Source organism: Anguilla rostrata, chromosome 7, assembly GCF_018555375.3.
Source record: "Anguilla rostrata isolate EN2019 chromosome 7, ASM1855537v3, whole genome shotgun sequence".
NCBI classification, from domain to species: Eukaryota; Metazoa; Chordata; class Actinopteri; order Anguilliformes; family Anguillidae; genus Anguilla; species Anguilla rostrata.
In genome coordinates this window covers 16629218-16649554 of record NC_057939.1, presented here as the reverse complement: position 1 = coordinate 16649554, position 20337 = coordinate 16629218, and the positions used below count along the sequence as shown (strand labels likewise).

At 40.9% G+C, this 20337-nt stretch overlaps 3 protein-coding genes across 13 annotated transcripts in view; 1 reads left to right on the top strand and 2 right to left on the bottom strand.

Annotated features, from left to right (window-relative positions):
- Positions 1-4677, bottom strand: part of LOC135259180 (myosin-binding protein C, slow-type-like) — a 37813-nt gene extending 33136 nt beyond the window's left edge. For all 10 annotated transcript variants that reach the window (XM_064343225.1, XM_064343222.1, XM_064343223.1 and 7 more), the window contains exons 1-2: positions 4464-4677; positions 721-747 (exon numbers count right to left, since the gene is read on the bottom strand). In XM_064343225.1, coding sequence (XP_064199295.1) covers positions 721-747; positions 4464-4485 — 49 coding nt within the window. In that variant the 5' untranslated portion in view covers positions 4486-4677. The remainder of the gene's footprint in view (positions 1-720; positions 748-4463) is intronic.
- A 3981-nt stretch (positions 4678-8658) lies between these two features.
- On the bottom strand, positions 8659-17342 carry LOC135259178 (transcription factor Spi-C-like). Of its 2 annotated transcripts, XM_064343219.1 has the most exons (6): positions 17298-17342; positions 16692-16760; positions 11698-11773; positions 10979-11100; positions 10452-10551; positions 8659-9993 (listed from the first exon to the last, which is right to left on the bottom strand). In XM_064343219.1, the coding sequence occupies exons 1-6, from the start codon at positions 17298-17300 to the stop codon at positions 9533-9535; spliced, it is 831 nt and encodes a 276-aa protein (XP_064199289.1). In that variant the 5' UTR covers positions 17301-17342; the 3' UTR covers positions 8659-9532. The 2 variants fall into 2 exon arrangements, with proteins under 2 accessions (XP_064199289.1, XP_064199290.1); XM_064343220.1 differs by lacking the exons at positions 16692-16760; positions 17298-17342 and adding an exon at positions 12001-13076.
- A 163-nt stretch (positions 17343-17505) lies between these two features.
- Positions 17506-20264, top strand: arl1 (ADP-ribosylation factor-like 1). Its single transcript, XM_064343221.1, has 6 exons — positions 17506-17666; positions 18396-18533; positions 18792-18873; positions 19130-19241; positions 19428-19606; positions 19743-20264. Exons 1-6 carry the CDS (start codon positions 17663-17665, stop codon positions 19771-19773), a joined length of 546 nt encoding a protein of 181 aa, XP_064199291.1. The 5' UTR covers positions 17506-17662; the 3' UTR covers positions 19774-20264.
- The last annotated feature ends 73 nt before the right edge of the window (positions 20265-20337 follow it).

Below are 20337 nucleotides of genomic sequence, written 5' to 3'. Positions count from 1 at the left end.
CACAAATGTAAAGTTTAATTCCGTAAACAGAGATGATTGTAAAGCTTTTTTGTATGGGGGGACATTCAGGTGAAGCTAAACCTGCGAGAGTCTTCATTTTGTGATACTCACTGAAGCTTATACATATCCAAGGTCAACCCTACCATCAGTGTGCACCCCAAAAGAATGTCGGTGTGGTGGTCAGATGGGACAAGAGATGTCAGCTGAATCAACAAGAATGGATCAGCCAATCAACCAGTGTAATGTAAGGATTCTGCCTGTCTGGCCTTGAGACCTTAGCCACAACACAGCAGCCACAGACCAACCACTGAGCAAACTTTCATATTTGTGCGGTTGTTAGAAATGCAATAGCTTTGTTTCCACATTTACACCAATGTGACTACTATAGAAACATGGGCACTGAACTGCATTGTGTGACAGTTTACCTTACAGGCACACACCCCTGGACAGGTCACCAGCGGTTCATCACAGTTTCTCAGATTTATAATGTGATAAAATTGGTATTTGGAAAGGAACTCCTATAATATGGCACCAGTGACCTGGGTGTTCGTGTCCTTGCTTCCCAACAGAAGCAAGGACATATTGTTTCTAGAAGACACATTCTACAACATACCTCCACAGCTAAGGTCCTGAACCAGGAACTTACGGTACTCTTATTTATTTACTCATCCCCTTGATTTTTAACCATTTTCCATTTTTGAACGCTGAAATAGAACTTACCTTCAGGGGAGGTGTTGGAGATCTCATCTGCAGAAGAAAGTGAATGAGAGATTCATCAGTGCAAGTTTTCACATAATTCTTTTTAATTTGGTCCTCTTAGGTGTTCTACAGTAGTTATTATTTTCTTGTGTCAACAGGGTCTTTTTTCTAAGCAGCTCTCATTAAGATCAGCTCTCTTTCATTTCAGAAGCTGTGGTGATATTAATTCTGAATTTTAAAATTCTGAATTTAAGTTGCTTATGTTATCTGATGTCAATATTAGCCTGTAAGCAAATTCTGTAACAGGCTAGGTAAATATAGCCACAAAATCTTTGTTGAGATAAATACTTTAATGCATAATGTAGCTAGCTACTGAACATTTAATTATTCAATGACAAAACATTATTTTATGAGGTGAAAATGCAAAGGATATGCTTTCTTGCATCAACCAAACTGTTGTTGTTTTCTGTAGCCGACTAGCAGCTACATATGCAGACAGTCTAAAGCATAGCCCTCTGTCTCTTTATGTTTTATGAAATTAACTCCAGTGCCGCAGGGGTGTTGACCAAACTCCACAGAACTCCACAATATCATGATCATACAGCAGGGTTTCTGGAAATGCATTCAGTTTGGTAACTGTCTCAGCTAACTGTTTTATATTGGGACACAGTGTTAAGTTGTCATTCATGAGCTCATCACCAAATGTAACGTAAAGATGGGTCTCATTAAGTAATCAAGGGCAGTTATGTTATGTTATGCTAGTGCTAGACAGTTGATGATTTTATAGTTCTTCAATAAGTTGCAATGTGACATATGTACTTTTTTTTTTTGGAAGTTCTGCAACCATGCTTACAAAGTAGAAGGATACTGTATGTGCTTGTTCTTTGTATAAAAGGGCTGTAATTCATAAATGGATCACCTGATGTGAATGTAAATACCCGACAGCTAAAGCTGATGGTCTGCACTTTAACCTCATATTCATTGTTTCATTTCAAATCCACTGTGCTGACTTACAGAGCCAACAAAAATGATGTCACTGTCCAATTCTGCAACTCCCAAGCCATAAACAGCTCAGCTCTTTTTGACTATATCTTTGCAGTGCCATTTTGTCACATTTTGTATGCCTTCTTCCCCTACCCTCTCCGGTAACGGGACAACAACCCTCTGTAAATTCTGCAGAAGCACTAGGTAACCTAGGGCTAGGCATAGCAGAATCTTAGAAAAATGCTTTAATTATCCATGCTGTTCCTCACCTAAATTTCACCCATATGTGGGCATTAGGATCCTGATGATCACTATGGCATGTGAGGTTTAGATCTGCCTGCTCTGTCTGCCTGTGATATATCCCTCAGGATTTCTCTTTCCCCAAGCATTCCTCTAGACTCCACTTTGTTGGTTGTACATTAACAAATGAATCATTTTCTCCTTTCCAGGAATGAATGAGTGATGGATACTTTCAGCTGCTGTCTTTGTGTGTCTGCCCATATGACAAGCCTAGTTCTGCCACTGCTTCATTAGCTTAATATAGAACCCCATCAAAGCGCATTGTCTGTGCATAGCACAATGGCCATTTGGTGCCTGAACAGTTGGTGCAGACAGCTGGAGTCACGTTTTCTAGCCCATGGCTAAGACTGGACTGATGGCCCAGCACTGTTGGGATGATCTATGAGCCATAGTTTGGAACGTAGAGATGATGATACTGGGAGGACTGAGTGGGGTGGGGTGAGTGATGAAGCAGAGTAGTCATAAATACATTGCGATGAGGACATTGGCTTTTCTCCTTCCAGAGAGATCAGGGCCAGTGCGGGGGGGATGAGAAGGTGGGGGTGGAGGGGTTTCTGGTGAGGGCAGTCATCATTGCAACTTTATCCTATCCTGGCTGGCGGGTACTTCTGAGCTTGGGGGGGCAAGGGTTTAACATACTGACAGAGAGTGAGAGAGAGCTTAAAAGTCCACTCATTCTGAACTATTCCCGGGCAACGGAATCCTCATCCTGAGTGTCCAAAACTGATGCTACATCCCTCATATCCCAAGCTCCCCCAAGAGCAAGAAGCTTTTTATAGAATTTTGTCTGTGGTTCCAAACTATCTCAGCCTCTTTCAACCCCAGCTGTCCAGGGTTTAATTATTGAGAACTAAGCTTTTGGACAGCCATTCATATAGTCTTTTGTGTCTGTCCATAGCTGGTGGTGTCTCTTCTTGGAAGGAATGTTGTCTGCTAGGTCTTACAATAAAAACAGCTGCACTGACACAATGGCTGATGTATAGCCTTCATGAAGAGACAGCTCATAGGTGCTTTCTTGCACCTATGAGGCATCAAGAAGTCACATGGTCTGGGTGTGGTCTAACAGTAGGCGTGGTCAGTCCAGGTGTGTGGCCCATCCAGTGACTCTACATCAGAAAAGGCTATGAAACTTATCCACATGACTACATTGTAACTGACCCATTGCTGTTAAATATATTGAGAAAAACCCACAAGCCCCTGGTTTGCCACCCCATAATCCCAGTGGTCCTGAGATAGAACAGGAATGTGCAAGCAGCCTGGCTTGAATTAGAGTTCTGCAAGGGGGCAGGCATGATATTATTATCTGTATATTGGAAAACAGTTTATATGAACAACAATGTTTTGTCCAGTTATTTATGGCCCAGACCAAATTGTCTTTCCCTCCTGCAGTGAAGAGGAAGAGCATGGACATGAGAGTCAGGCAGAAAGAAAGCAGGCTGTCAGCAAGCTCTGCTTAGTCACATCGCTGGCCAGCAAACAAGCGACACCTGAGACGGTAGCAAAATCTACAGTGTGAAAGGGATCGCACATTTTGAATGACTGGGAAGATAGTCGAGAGGATGTTGCCCCATCCGACTCTAAAAGATTTCCTCTTCCTTAACACATCCATCAGCCACAGGACTCAGCGGGTCTGACACCATAGCTTCCACCGGAGCTCCAGCTACACGGGTCTTCAAGAGAGCACTCAGCACACTGCGCTCACTGCTGCAATACTGGTACTATGCTTTTATCCTCATATTATGTTGAAATTTTGACACCTTTTCTGTTAGGGTTTTGACCTCAACAGTTTAAACGGATAATTATTGTAATAGAAATGGTTTTATTCTGCTACAGAGACTGGGGTCAAAATGACCCCACACAACACCTTTGTATACAAAGTTGGTACTGATCTTTTGAAAACGTAGCATTATGTTCTTTGTATGTTTACTATTTAATCTCATCCAAGTTAGGAAAATTTGAGATATCAAAATAATTGACCCCAAGCATATGAGGGTTAACACCACTCACATAGCAAGCTACACTGACCAGCTGCACAGTGCATTGAGAGAACTGCTACACTGGTCATCATTACTGCTGTAGCATTTTATCACCATCACATAAATAATCCCATTATCCCACCACTGTTATGCTTGTTCCCCATTGACAGCAGGAACTACCAGCAGGGCCAAAGTAGCATCATCTCCTATTCTTGCTGATCCTGATAATCTCCCCTGTCAAACCATTCTCATTCCACCAGTTAAACAATGCCTTAAGTAACAACAATACAACACAATACTGTACTTTGACCAAAGTCCCCATCTGGATTCCACTGAGGCAAAACCAGCATGCAGGTCTCACATCAGTAAGCTGAGAGTCAGTAAGCCTGATCCTTGGGATTTCCTGTTGATATGCTGTGACCAATGAAGTCATAGTCAGTTTCTTTCCCAGAGCTGATACTTGCATTCTAACTCCAGCATGAAGATGAGGAGTGAAACACTCACCTTTCTTAGTTGGCTCAGGCATTCTGAGCAGAGTCCACAGACCAGCAGGGCTGGAGACAGAGTAGGGTGACTGGATTCCTCAGATCAGCAGGATCAGGGATCAGGCAGAGTGTATGTATGAATGTGTGGGACCCTCAGACAAGTGGACTCAGAGATGAGGGCGGATGCAGTGTGTGTGCGTTTGTGTTGCCAGGATGGAGTGAGACCCTCAGACTGGGAGTGACAGATCAGGAGGAGATGCACTCCACCTCTTTATATACTGAAACGGAATGCCCCTCCCCCTGAAGGACCATGCAGGCCTGCTATACCCTCTCTGTGCTTCATTAGAATGTTTGCTTTCATAAAATCAGGCAAGGGGGAGTGTTTTCCAGCTAGATTGGTGGTGCAGGGTTTCTCACGAAATTTCTTGTGACACTACCGATGCCAGGCATGGGTGACATGGACAGGCCATGTGTCTACAGGATGGCATCTGTCAGATGAGGTAGGGAAATTATTTATCGCTGATTAATTAATTTTTCCAGCAGTGGCTAAAAGATCAAACCCACTTTAAATTACAACTGAAGTGAACTTGCCTGTGCGACAGTATATAATGATTGTTGATCACATTATTCAGTTCTTTTAAGATCTTCTAAGGACTTGCTTTCAATAATACTCAAAGCAATGTTCCTTTCAAGTTATTCTGAAATCACAGAGTTGTAACTTCACTAAAGGCCAGAGTAAACAGGATGTGTTCAATGGTGTCATCACACTGCTCCTTCACTAAAAGCTATAGAGTTGAGTGTTTCTGGTGTCCTTACAGTGCTTCTCCAATAAAGGCTGCATCGCAGGGAGGTGTGCAACTGCTACTCTGTTTTCAGAACAGGCCAACAGGCTCATTAATCCATGAAATCTGTTCCTGAGGGACCTCAGTAGAGTCACCTGAACGCCCTGGTACTGTCATCACCATTAATCACCACAACCTAATATTAATGAAGTAGACACAGCCTCATCCACACCAGCTCTCAAGTCAAATCAAGTCTGCTGCAGGAGGTGGGGGTCTGAATTAAAGAGGAGGGGCTTTGGATGCAGCGATGCAGTCAGTGGAGCTTTGGATGGAGCAAGATGTTGACAGGTCATAAACTTCCTGCCGAGTGTGAGAGATCCTTTTAATCCACCAGGGATGTGGTCCAAGTGCAGCGGGCAGATCAGCCAGGCCCCAACATTCTGATGAGATTCGTGGGCACCCCTATACTTAGAAAGTCATTGTAAGCCTTGACATTTGACACGTCCAACATGGATTGGATAGAACAAGGTTTGATTTGGAAATTTGGAGATTGATGTCATTGCTGAGTTCCTAATTAGCCGTTTACCACTCTGGATGAGTGAGAGATTGCTCTTTGGTTTTCTGTAAGGGAGTGAAAGCTAAAGCCAAGGGGTATAATAGAAGGGGTTTGGTGTGGAACTGCCTCTGCCTTCAAATTAGAGAAGGTTATCTGAGGGCTGACCAGCGCTTCTGGAGGAAATAAAAAGCTATTCCTGATAATGGGTTTAAAATACCCCAAATGTGTCTTTTGTGATATGAAAAAGTAAAATGTTTACATTTCTGGGCTTTTAGAAACACAATAGCAGCAGCTAAAAAAAAATCACTCCAAGAATTTATCTTTTACCTTTTCAAAAAGGTACTCTCAGAACAGTTATAATTGCATGACCAAGCAGAACGTTAGACAGGAATTTGTTTAATGATTTAGGCCTCTTAAAAGAAAACTTTTCCCATATACTGTATGTCTGAAACCTGGATAGAGTTAATGCAAGAACATAATAAATCGAGGGAACTGTTTCAAAAAACATGGAACTGCAGACATACAATTACAGAACTAAGTTGTTTGCATTATTGACTGCCAAGGTGCATTATTAAGTCCATCTTTGCTCAATGAAAACAATACTTGTGTTTGTATGTTTTTCTATGACCTGGTGATTCTATCCCAATATACTCTACATAATCACCTCTGCCCTTTATAAAAAAAAACACTTTCACCATAACCCCAATCAGAGGGTGGAAAGTAGGCACGGAGTTCCTGGTAACAGTTTTCATGGGGGGAAAGGCAGCCATGACACATGCCTGTCCTGGAAAGCAGAGTTATCCAACAGGTCATGCACTGCTGTTTGAAGTATGTGGCCTTTATTGGTAGCAGACATGCAGAGCTCGGTCGGCCCATATATAACCCAGCTTGGGCTCCAGTAATAATGCAGGGCTTAGACAGCATCAAGGGGGCCTGCCACAAAGCCACACAAAACCATTTGGGAGTGCCTGTGCTGGTCAAGGGCTCACATCACGCAGCAGGTTTAACTGTGAGCGAGGTCACTGGCCACAGCTGAATGAGCCAGATGGTTCTCTTAAGCCTTGCAGCACCCCCTGCTGGTGCTGAACACACTACCATGCCAGAATGCGCACCATGGTCTAACCCTGTGGTCCACTAAAGTTCAAATCTCAGTGGAACATTGTAAAAATAAGACAGGAGTCATACGCTTATCCTTTCTATCTCCTTAAACCAGACAAAACGAGCTAAAGCACCAGTATTTTAATATCAGAGATGTCTGTTTTGCGGACATGGCCCAGTTGTTTTATATAAAATCCCAAACCCATGTTTTGTTTTGTGGGCTTTTCTCTGTGGAGAGGCCAGGAACAAACAATGCACAGCTGCTGCAAACACGCTCCTCAGTCTGTGCCAAAGGTCTGTCATCGAGGAGTTTAGGTAACATCAAAGAGGAGGTATTCTGAGGTCCTAATGCCTGACCTCACTGGAACATTGGTCACATCCTACCTCCTCCAACTCATAATATGTGTGACATTCTCAGAAAGCGCTTCCCTCTTAATCCTAGTTTTATTTTGCTTTCAGCAGTGCACTATAGTACCATATAGTGACAAACTGAGACAGCTCCCAGGGGAATTAGCCGCATGACAGTACACCGCTGTAACGAGAACAGCAGGGTGTTTTCTGTGTCCACCATGGACAGTCCCTTCACTCAGCATTCCTGAATTAGTACTTTGGGCAGGGACTGTGGAGTTTGGAGTGTGGACAGGGGAACAGTGAGTGTCAGTGCAGCAACATTGTTATTCAGTACAACTGCGATATAAAGTCAAACCCTCTGCAAAAACATCAACAGCTCCTTACCCTGTCACACACATTTGGATCGGATCGCTTACCTCAGGCAGTTTTACCAGCAGTGTCGGCACAGGTTCTAGGCCGTCTGATAAAGAGACAATATCCACAGACACAGTTCAAGAGAAGAAAACCTGCTGCCTTTTCAATTACCACCAAGATCATAGTACTTTCACCTTCTCTACGTTACTTTGAGAAAGGCTGGTCTCTCACAATGCAGCTTACACATAGCTGGCTGAGACAGACGTAAGCTCCCTCCAACAGTGTTGAGGTAATGAAGGACCATCTCTTTTAAATCTCAAATGGATTCAGTAACAGAAGTGCATCTGTTGTTGTCTTCTGAGAGAATTCTCAGTCAAGTCAAGATGTTCCCCTAAGATATAACACGAGTGAAAGGATTCACAGTTGGCGTGTCTTGGAACACTAGCAATGGGTTAAAGAAAGACTAAACCGAACCACAATGGATTTTCAAACCCAAAATGCAGTATGGAATGAAGTCTACTATTCATAAACAATTAATCAGACAAAACTTGCAATTAGGCAAGGCAATGGCACTCAGCTTAACAACTGGTTGAATGAAGGATAGTCTCTCTTGATGGCATGGCAAACAAATTTAAAAACTGGGCATCAGGCCATTGCAATGCTGAGGTCTTTAGTAATGGAGTAAGTAATGTACTGAAGAAAGATCTTTGCCTTTTGTTGTATTGTGTTACCGAGACACTTAAAAATCAAGGGAAAGGGTGTGTCAGACAAAAGTGGAAAGTCCAGGGGTCAGAAAGCAAGTCTTACCATGTGTTTCTTCTGCTCATGCACTCTGTGAACTGATGGCACTCTTCAGGCTGAGGAATTTTGGTAATTGGCAAATTGAGGTGATTGGAACAAATTACTGGGGAGGACTTTAACTTTCTGAACCTGGATTTTCCACCTCTGCTCTCAGATAGCATAGGTGCATATACAGTATATCCTGACACCTGGGAGTCCCCATTTCTGGGGCTTAGTTCCCAACACAATGATTTGCCCAACATTCAATATAACTACATAATATATAGTGCATGTTCATTTATATATTTGTTTAATTATATATTTATTTATGTCCAAACTTGCTTTAAGTTTGGAGAGAGAGAAAGATGTAGACAGACTGACATTTCAAGAATTATTCTCTCAACAGAATACACACATTTTACATGTAGATATGAAACAATCTTGAGATGTTGATAACAACCCCAATAATAAACAAAACCAATTAATGTGTGTGCGAACCAAGTTTGGATCATTATTTACATTGTATTTAAAATAATAATATAACATACACATATTTCCCCAAGTACAGGAAATAACCACATTAGGAAATAATTTCACAAATATCATACCTTGCTCACTGCAAAGTTATCAAGACTTGTTGTCTTGTCAGTAAACAGTCACACCCTTCTGACCACGGAATAGTTTTGAAGCTTTACCGCACAAACAGCAACATTATAAGGAATATCATCTCAGTGTTCAACAGTTCCATCTTTCCAAATCTGGAATCATAAGCAAACACTTGTGTCAGTGTTAAACCTTCACACCTCTCTTACAGTGACATCAACAGGAACATTATCTCGCTGTTAATCCATCACACCTCCAAGACAACATCAGGAAAACTTGTTTCAGTATTAAATTGTCCCTATTCTCAGATTGTGACACCATCAGGAACACTGTCTCAGTGTTAACCAGTCACTCACCACTAAACTCCAGATTGGAGTTCTCAACTGATCATTACTCAGTGCTCAGTGAGCAGTAATCGCGCATTACTCAGTGATTGGAAGCACTAATGCCGTGCTCACTGTCACCACCATATCCCCTGTGCTTATCCCATTTATGCTACATTATGTACAAGATGGCATTACATTTCATATAAGTCCCTTTACCCTGTCTTCAGCCATGACAGGCTCATGCCTTTGTGGCGTTGGACTGTAACATGGCGCAGTTAAGGTCATACTCCCCTTGACAGGGGAATTGTCCGTACCAGTTGTTCCAGTCAGAAGGAACCACGCCGTAGAAGCTTTGTTCGGCAGGGACGTACTGATGGAACACCGTTTCCCGTGGGGCGTGGCCGGGGGTGTGGTTCAGCCTCTGCAGGATCACGGGGTTGAACTGGTAGGTCAGCTTGCGGCGCACTTTGATGATCTCACCAGTGCGGCTGTAGTTGCGCAGCGCGCGCGCCATCTTCTGGTAGGTCATAGTCTTGCGGTTGCCCTTGCGAGTGCCCCAGCACTCCGCCAGCTTCTCTTTGTTCTTGGAGACGAAGTGGAAGGTTCCAGTGCTGCGGTCGGCCCACTGGATGGAGTCGGCCATGTTGGCGTCGTGCAGGGCCTCGTGCAGGTACTCATACAGACGCAGCTTCTTGCGACCTATGAGCACGAGGAATGACCACAATACACCAAAACTGAGTTTGATCAAACACTGTGAACCACAATACACAAAAACTGAGTTTGATCAAACACAGTGAACCACAATACACCAAAACTGAGTTTGATCAAACATAGTGAACCACAATACAAGAAAACTGAGTTTGATCAAACATCATGAACCACAATACAAGAAAACTGAGTTTGATCAAACATTGTGAATCACAATAAACCAGATCTGACAGATCACACACAGCTTCATATCTTCATATCATAAGCCCTACAGTGGGGAACTCACCTCTAAGAATCTCAAAATTGAGCTGCCAATAAGGAGGAAAATACTGCACTTACTCACTATGCAGTTTAATTGTTAAAAAAAAAAACAGCTGACCACAAACTGCAACTGGGGATCAATGCTCTGTCCCCCAGTCCTCACTGTAACCCTGCATGACCGTGCTCACCTTTACTGCTCCGCTGGGGAGGGAACATGGAGCAGAGCTGTGGGACACTTGTGGGTGTAGGGGGACCGAGGGAGACGTCGGGTATGCTGTGGTCCCAGGACTGCGGACACAAGAACGGTGAGGTGACGCACATTTATACTGAGGTAGGTATAAATCACAGGAATAGCACATCTAAGGTATGCACAAGTATACACTCATCGCAGTCATAAAAACTGACGTGTGCATACCTCACAAGTTAAAATCTGGCTGGTATGCAGTACTTACATGCATATACACCTCATAGGTATACAAACTCTGACAGGTATAGACATATATACTCCAACTGGTGTGATAAGTTTTGCACAGTGCTTTTATCACTCTTGCATTCACATAAACTTTGAGAGAGTCAAATGGTTATGGCTATACATTATGCCTGGTAATGTATAAAACATCACAAATGCACAGGAGGTATATTACAGGTATGCACATGGACAGGTATGAGGACACATAGGTGTACACACTGAGAGGAGACGGGGGGTGATACATACCGGTGGCTCAGTGCAGTTATAAACAGGTCCTATGACATCAGAGACGGGGGTCAAGGGGTAACAGGGGACACCAGGCTGCACAGGTGGCAGCTGACTGCCCAGTGTCTCATAGTATTTCAACTCTGAGAAAATGAGGACACACAAAACCACTTATCTAGTGAAAAGGCCCCAGAATACTACATAAAAAATACAAAAAGAGTAAAGTCTAATGAGATCCCTCACCAGACAGAACTTACCCACAGAAAATGTCTGCATAATTATTATTATTATTATACATAATGCATAATTAGTCCTTTGGAGCATGGAGGTGTATCAATAATTGCATGTTGTGTATAAGGATTCACAAAATTGGCAATTACAAAATTCTCTGTACGGGGTCACCTGTGTGTCTTTTCAGATATGTCAGTCACTACTTGTAGTGTACATATGCAATAGTGTATCAATAATGTTTAATTGTAATGATATATCTGTAACCAAGATGTACTGAAGAGTACTGTACTGTACTGTATAGATGTAAAGCTATATCTGTTCCTGATTTTATTGCATAAATCTAAACGTGTGCCTGTAGCTGGATGAAGAGTCCAGATATACAGTTGTCTATTCCAGGATGTATGATACGGGTGTGAAGGTGTATTTGTAGCTGTACGAATCGTGTAAATGTAACCGTGCACTGTTTGTGTTCCTATTTGGAGTATATGGTTGTTCAGGTGTGTCTGTACCGGTTTCGTAGTGTTGGTCATCGGAATGTCTCTGAATCACATCAATGGCATCCTGAAAGTCTTGGCTTAGGAAGTCCTAAGAACGATGACCATACATTGAAAATAAAAGTAATATTTGTGTTAATCTGCAGACAATGTCAATAAATCACATTTTTTAAATGACAATCACATTTTTAAGTGGGTAAATTTACCATTAAAGCCAGAAACGCACATCTCTACTACCACTGGCATATTGTAGAATAATGCATAAATTAAAATGGTTCAAAACATTTAATAATAACAAATACCAAAAAATAAACTCACCATTCTCTATACCTACATACAAGGTAAAATTTATATGGATGACCGGATGATTTTCAGCCAGATAAAATACAGGTGTATTCAGCCAGGTACACAGCAGGTGTATTTGTTCAGGTAGAATGTAGGTATATTTATAGGGTGAGCGGCTGATTTTCTCAGTCCCTCCTAACGAATGATGAGTCAGATAAAGATGTGGGTCAATTTAAATGAATTAATATCCCCTCCTCCCAGCACCGTCCGAACTGCGGTAAACTTCTCTTTTTGTAAATGAAGATCAGATCAGTGCCCAGACAAGCAAAGGCTCAAATCGTCTTCACTCACGAGGGGTCCGCTCTCAGATAGTTTCGGATATTTGCTTTAGGGCAGATTCCACATAACGTGTTAAAAAACAATTACATTAAATTAAGGAACTTTTCAAAAAAAAATTTACAAAAATAAAAAAGTGAGATAACATTCTTTCGGTACCCGAATCTCAATTTTAAGCAAACTATTTTTATCTTACATGCACTGTCTCACCCCTAGAAAGGCTGACATTTATTGGTGAGATTTATGGAATTTGTTTAGATTGACTCAGTTTGTAATGAAGGCCATTCTGTCCACTGAGGCCAGAGAATGACATGATAATTCTGAGCAGTTTATAAGCCCATGAATCCATGCTTCAGAGAGCCGTACCAGGCAGTCCCATCCCTCACACCGTGCACAGCTGTACCTGTAGTAGATACACAATGACAGTGTCTGTGCTGTGCTTGGCTGCCAGTGGGGAGAGAACATGGTTCATTAGGGAAAAACATCTCAGTCTTTCCAGGGATGTTTGGGAAATGGACTCCGCATTTGGATAAACTATAATGCCAATGGAAATGAACATTTCCATTACGTTTTTTTTCCTCAATTTGGAATACCCAGTGACATTGGATGAACTGTTCCATTGCAAAGGACAGATTAACACTTGTTTCATCAAAAGCATGTGCTCCCAGTACTTTTCACTTTTTAATGTGGTACATCAGCTGAGCTGTTTCATGGCAGCAGAGGACTGCACTACCTGACTAATACTACTGTCAGTAATGAGATGCCCTGCTGGGCTTGCACTATTATAACTAAAAACAACTATTGCTTCAACTACGATGTACCTTACACACAACTACAAAATTTTCCATGTGAAAGGACTGAAAAACACACACTGTCCTAATAGCAAAGAAATTTAGAAAGTTAAAGTTATCTGCCTAACCTTTTGAGAAGATTGAATAATTAAGTGGCCACACTTCATTTATAGGGCATATTTAGCCAGCTAGTAAGCCACTGAAAGATATTAATGTTTCCTATTCAATATAAATACATACAACGAATAGGGTGCACACATGGAATAAATATTTAAAGTGTATTTAAGATAGTTCTCAACTTGCTTCAAATGAAATGGTCTCTGAGTTAAAATTTATAGAAATATTGGCCAAGTATCTGGAGTAGATTTCCCCAAGGATTTTAAAACACCCACACCAGGTACAGAAATCTACAGATTCTACTGACAATCAACTGACTTCCAATCTGTCCGCTTTGCTTATTTACCAAAGTCAAAGACTCATGACTTGGATGGGATAACCCTTTACGGAGACTGCAAGTGACAGTTTTATTACAAAATGGGCAAATGTATTAACAGCCCCCTCCTGAATTTATATATTTTTTCAGCTCTCTCTTTGCAAATATTACAGTGACATTAGCATGCTCGATAAAATTACACTGTGAATGTGGTATTCCTTTAAATTGTATTGTATGGCTATATTATATATACTGTCTTTCAAAATGTCATAAAATAAAAAGCATCAAAGAGAGATCATCAAAAGAAGAATGGTCAGATTTGCAGATTTGAATTCATTAAGGCAGTTTTTTATTTCAAATTTTGAATTGTTTCGCCTGTTTTGTTTCTCACTTTCGAAAATTAAATTGTACTGATTAATTTAATTTATTATACATTATTATGTCAATTATATTTTGTAGAGGCTTTTTTGTATTTTAAATGTTTTGCATTTCTGATGGTTGTAGTGGACAGCAAGTACTTTGCAGTTAACTTTATTAATTTCACCATACAAAAAAGTTTATGCCCAGACACTTCCAGACCAAACAACAAACAACTAATTTGTCATTCATATATTAATATAATATTTATTCCTTTATGTTTGTTATTTATTTATTCAATGTTCCAGAAAAAATAGTACTTAATGTATAATTGCATATACTAGCTATTACTAGCTGGCTGTCTATCTGCAAACATCTCAGTGAAAGCAATAAGCTTTCTAAGGAACATTTATTTAAAATTGTCAGAACATACATAATTTTGCATGCATCATTTTGATATTGTGAAAGTAAACAATAATCAATTTGAATTAATAGTGAAAATAACTAAGCATAGTTTTTCTGCTGGTCTCTAAACCAGTTAATTCATAAATATCAACTGTGAGTTTTCTTCTCACCCTATGTCCACTCCATCATAAAGGGTGCCTTTTCGAGAAGTGCATGAATTAGGAGCTGATATTTTAAATACCAACGGACCGCCTAATGAGGTTCCCCTTTCCGGTTCAATAGCACGGAAGGCGGTAAGAACGGGACGTGCAAACTGAGATAGAGAGATTACAGACACAATACCTCTGATCCCCAGATGCAGAGATTACAGCTCTCCGCTGGATGAAACTTCTCTTACAGTAACTGTGATGAATGACGTCATAACCCCAGAATACAGGCTACTAGTAATTACAGTGTGTGTCACAGAACAAGCCAGCAAATAAATAATGTAATTTAATCTGACAGCATACACAAAGTAAAGCACTCTTAAATGAACTGTGCAGAGGCTGCCACCACATCATTTAGCTACCAAAGTGAAGTTCTGTAAAGATGTACTAAAGCCACTCAGAAGGGGAAACAATCTTTCACATTACAGTCCCAAAGTTCAGTGACATTTAGTTTGGGACTATATATTTGTCCTGACGTGCAGATCTTTGACTGCTGTTCTAACTTTACTGTTAGTGTAGCTCAAAAGTGAAGGTAAACAGATTCCCACATTTAAAAAGAGAATGGCTGCAAGCTATACTCTGATATCAGTTTACAGTGTTAAAAGAAATATGAGGAAATGTCATTAAATATATTTCAGGTATGGTTTTAGTCAACTGGCCAAACCCAGCACTGCACAATTTGATCCTCAGGTTTGTTGCTTGCATAAGAACAAGGAAACTGATCCCACTGATTGTATGATTTACTTATAAACATTGCTGATATTATTTTTTTAACACTGCTTCAAGTTTGCCAAGTTACATGTATATTAATATTGTTCAAACCTCATTATATAAGTGCCTTCAAAATTTCAATAATGTTACTGTTTTAGTCTACCAGGATGGACACTCTCTACCATACAGAAAAAGTATTAACTTAAATGAGGCTAGAGGTATGTGTGCATATGCATGTTTGTGTGTACGTGCGTGTGTGTGTGGGATTGTGACAGGGTGTTTACATTTGCCAGTAAGCCAGGAATGAAAGCACTTATCTCGCTCAACAAAGAACCACTTTCCTTCCTCTTCTCAACCTCTATTCAAAAGGACCATTAATATAAACACCAATATAGGAAGGGCAATGAGACCGCAGCATGCCTGCTAAACCATTCAACTTCTTTATTTACTGGTACTGCATGAAAATAAAGAAGTACCCAAAGCCGCAGGGTCAGATTAACAATGTAACCTGTAACGATGTGCCAAAGGCCTGAGCGTGATATTTCGCAATGTTATGGAGATAGTCAGCAGCCCATACATTGTGAGCTAAAACCAGTTAAAACATATACTGTAGGCCTACTGCATACAAGCAGCTACAAACGACCCTGGTTTAAAAGACTCATACCAGGGTGTATTGTCTGACCAGTTCTGGACTCTGTTGGCCCCTGCTGGTAGAGTTTTATTCTGCTATGAAAAATACTCAGTTTAATTCTTCCAGTGTTACTGGAAAACCTAACTCTGAAAATGCTAATCAAACACATATGCACACACACACACAAACACACAAACACAAGCACCTCTATTCCTCTTCAGTTCAACTTAAATGAACAATTGAAAATGAAAACTTATTTCCAAAGAATTCTGGACGTTTTTTGACCTTATACAGGCCATACACTGCCCCATGGGCTGTGGTAAAACAATATTTTAAGTCTGCCTCTACCCCATCCAGTGGACAGCACTGAATTTTCCAGCCGGGGCATAAGTTTGTCTGCATGTCAGCCTGACTGCCTACCTAGACTTACCACTCTGACAAAAAGAGACAATAATGCTTCAGTCAGAGGCACACACCCTACAGAATGAAACAGCATATTTTGTTTTAAATTCATATACCTGATATAACGTTGAACCAGAATAATTCATTTGAAAATCCCACACACATCAGTCAATCTTGAAACAATATTATTAGAAAACTGAGATGGCCAATGCAAAAATGATAAAACCCTAGGTTTACATACATACATATACATATTTACAATATGCCCATTTCACCACGTAACATCTATCAGTTTTGTATACATATATTGTATGTCATCATTGTATGTGTAAGTACATGTACCAAATAAAATGTAAAATTATGCATTACCCAGCTTATTCTATTATGTATTATTTGGCCAAGGGCCCATTTGCAACTATACATTCAAATTTATAAAGATAATGAATACTTGCCTTTAGTAGCCATTTATCAGCTTTTTTCAAAGTATGGGGAGCTGCAAAATATGCCACCAGCCAGCATCCCTTTAGAGAGCAGAAATATAGAAAAGCATATTCTCTTTAGTTTGATTCAATTGTATACTGTGGGAAGTTGCTCTATATGAAAGGCATTTGGGCTGCAGGAAGTTGATGAACTAAGGGTACTTGGTGCTTCCTAGAAATAATGGTTCATGGGTCATATCTCTTGAAGCAATAACCTTTGTAAAGTAACGTTGTGTTCAAGTGCACACAAACCTGCAGCATTACCAATGTATAAAATAAATTGTTGTCAGAGAAATCCCAAAACAAATATCAAATAAATTGTTGTCTGAGAAATCCTAACACAAAAGCACCTAAGTAATGTCTTATACTATATTGCTAGGGTGCGTGTTTGGAGGGTGATCGTCCTATAAAACCCGTCAATCCGGTTTTAAAGGAAGTCAAATGTTCCAAATCGACCAACTTCACAGCCGAAACAAATTTTGCTTAAAATATCACATAACCACTGGATCTTAATTTTAATATCGTCTTGAATTATGAATGTTAACTTTGTAATTAGGCCAAATTACCCCTTCGCCGTACCATGGAACACTGACAACAACAGTAATCTCAACCCAGTTGATTACAATCGTCATTGCGGATTGCGTATACGGAAGTAAATGTTCCGGTTACAAGTTAATTTATTATTATTTAGTATTTGAAAACGGAAACAGTATACATAGGTTCAAATACAAAATAATAGTCAAATTATTTGCACCTAATTATAACATTTCTAAATTATAATTTCAAGTTTGGTGTCTTCATTGAATCTTAGAGTTGCATACTCACAGATACATTCCTGAATTAGGTGACACGTCATTCAGACCACGCACACGACATCCAGCGACGCCAGCAACCAGAAGAGCAAGCCTACCGCCCGTGGAATCGGTTAGCATTCGCCAACAAATATGGGTACGTTAAAATAACCTTATTGCATTGTGTTTGTGTGCTATTGCTACTAAAGGCGTATCTCTATATACAATTTTCAGAAAGATACGCATGTTTTGGTTCGCTAGTTTTTGATAAATCAGATGAACTGGGTAGACGCTGGCTAGCTTAGCTTCCCCACTAACATAGATGGGATGTCCGTGGAACTGGCCTGCTACCACAAAGTGTATGTGGCCGTCAACAACAACATCGTTCTGAAATGGCCACATGCATACTTGATGCCTGAAATTAGTTGGTTAACCTTGTAGGTCAGTGACCTACTGGTGAAGTCCTCAGGAGTCGTGTATGTTGTTAGCTGTATAGCTACTTGTGCAAACCCTTTGGTTATTATTACTGTAGCTGCCATGCTAAACATTGTCACTCTCGCCCGGCCTGCTATACCAGGAATGAGTGGTAAATGTGGTAAATTCGACAGCGTTGTTAACAAACAGCATGGCACTGACGGGTGTATTTAAAATTAGTCAATTTTCTAGGTTAAAAACTTACACATTTGTCCCTGAATGTTCCAGTAAATTACGTTACAGGGATTTAGCAGTCGCTCTGTTACACACCTTTTTCCTTGTCACTTTACATTAGAGTTAGAGTAAGTACAGTGGAATGTAGTGCGTTCTACTCGGATGCAATTCAATGTCCTACCTAACCAGTGCTAAAACTGGATAAACGTCTCTCACCACCCTTATCCTGTTTCTACAGGCGGATTCTTCTCCAGTCTCTTCTCTGGCCTGTTTGGCACCAGAGAGATGAGGATTCTTATCCTAGGATTGGATGGTGCCGGGAAGACCACCATTCTGTATAGGCTGCAAGTTGGAGAAGTCGTCACCACTATTCCCAGTGCGTACTGCTTTCGTCACCAATCCAACTCTGACACTTCTCCAAGTAGACCCTTCAAAGTTAGGAAGTGTTTCTATATTAGGAAGGGGTTGGCTCCTTTATTAACTCCCAAGCTACGTACTATAATTAGTTTAATATGTTTTTTATTGCAAAAGTATTTGTTCTGAATCAGTAAAATGAATGGCAAGATGTTTACATAACGGAATCAGCAAGTTCAGTATATCATGTTTAATCCAATGACATTTTTTACATCTTCAGCTATTGGCTTCAATGTGGAAACCGTGACTTACAAGAATCTTAAATTTCAAGTGTGGGATCTGGGAGGACAGACCAGTATAAGGTACAGATTTGTTCACATTTATATGAGAAGACTGATCAGGCATATGTTTTGCTATACATATACTGTGAGTTCTGTTTAAATCTACTTTGCAGTCATATAACATTGTGCTTCAAACCACAGTGTGGTTAAAGCTTTATAGTGGACTGTCCTGATTAGAGGAGACTTCAGGAACAAAGTTGTGATGGCTGATTTTTTTTTTGTAATTACATTTTTCAATTTGGTAATGTAGTCTCCTGACTTCCTCTCTTTCCTTCAGACCATATTGGCGTTGTTACTACTCCAACACAGATGCAGTGATCTATGTGGTGGACAGCAGTGACAGGGACAGGATGGGAATCTCAAAGTCTGAGCTGGTAGCCATGTTGGAGGTGAGGCTTGTGAAGATTATGTTTGTGATGGTGATGTGTCTAGGCAAGTTCATGCCAATCATTGGGGTAGGGATACTCTGCATCTGTGATGGTAGGGCTTGCAGTGAGCTTTGTTTAAGCTGAAAGCATGGCTAGTGGACCTGTGATTGTAGCTTGCTGAGTGCTGGTCCTGCTTGCTGTGTGCAGGAGGAAGAGCTGAAGAAAGCCATCCTAGTAGTGTTCGCCAACAAGCAGGATATGGAGCAGGCCATGACTCCCACGGAAGTGGCCAACTCCCTTGGGCTGCCTGCACTCAAGGACAGGAAGTGGCAGATCTTCAAAACATCAGCCACCAAAGGCACAGGGCTGGATGAGGCTATGGAATGGTGAGTGGAACAATGGCAGATAAGGAGGGGAGGTAAAAATGTCTTAACATTCATGTTCCATGGTATATCTACGCAGCTATAAAGTCAAGCCCTCTGTGGCCCGTTATTAAATTTGTGGTTCTCTGTCTCCTTCCAGGTTGGTGGAATCCCTCAAGAGCAGACAGTAATGACACCCGTTACCCCCGTGTAAATACTCCTGTTTGAGAGCCTCTTCAGTCTCACGGCCATACCCTCTGATGCAGACAACTTCCCTCCCCATAATCCCCCCCGGGCAGGGGATGGACTGCTGGAGGAAGTAGCAGTGGCTTCTCGCATTTTGAGGGTCACCTGCTGACGGCCAAGATGGTGGAAAGATGAAATGGAAAGACTTGTGTATGAACTTCTGGTCAGGCTGTTGCTGCAGGCCATGGTGTTTGAATTCATGTTTTGGTATTGATTCACACATACAGGCTGGGTTTTGGGTTATGTTGGGGTACATTTGAGTTATTTTTCTTGCCTTTAGAGTACTCAAACTTTAGTATGGCCAGGTCTTCAGCGACAGGGACAGTTACTGTTTGTGATAGCTTGTTTGTTGCATATTTATTTGAGCTGAAATCAGTTGCCTCTATAAAAAAGTAGATGTATTCACAATTCGCACTGAAATAAATCATGTACTGTATCAGTGTTGTTTTCTAATTCCAGTACGGTCTAACTGGGAAGTATATACACTGTGTCCACTAGGTGGCACAGCT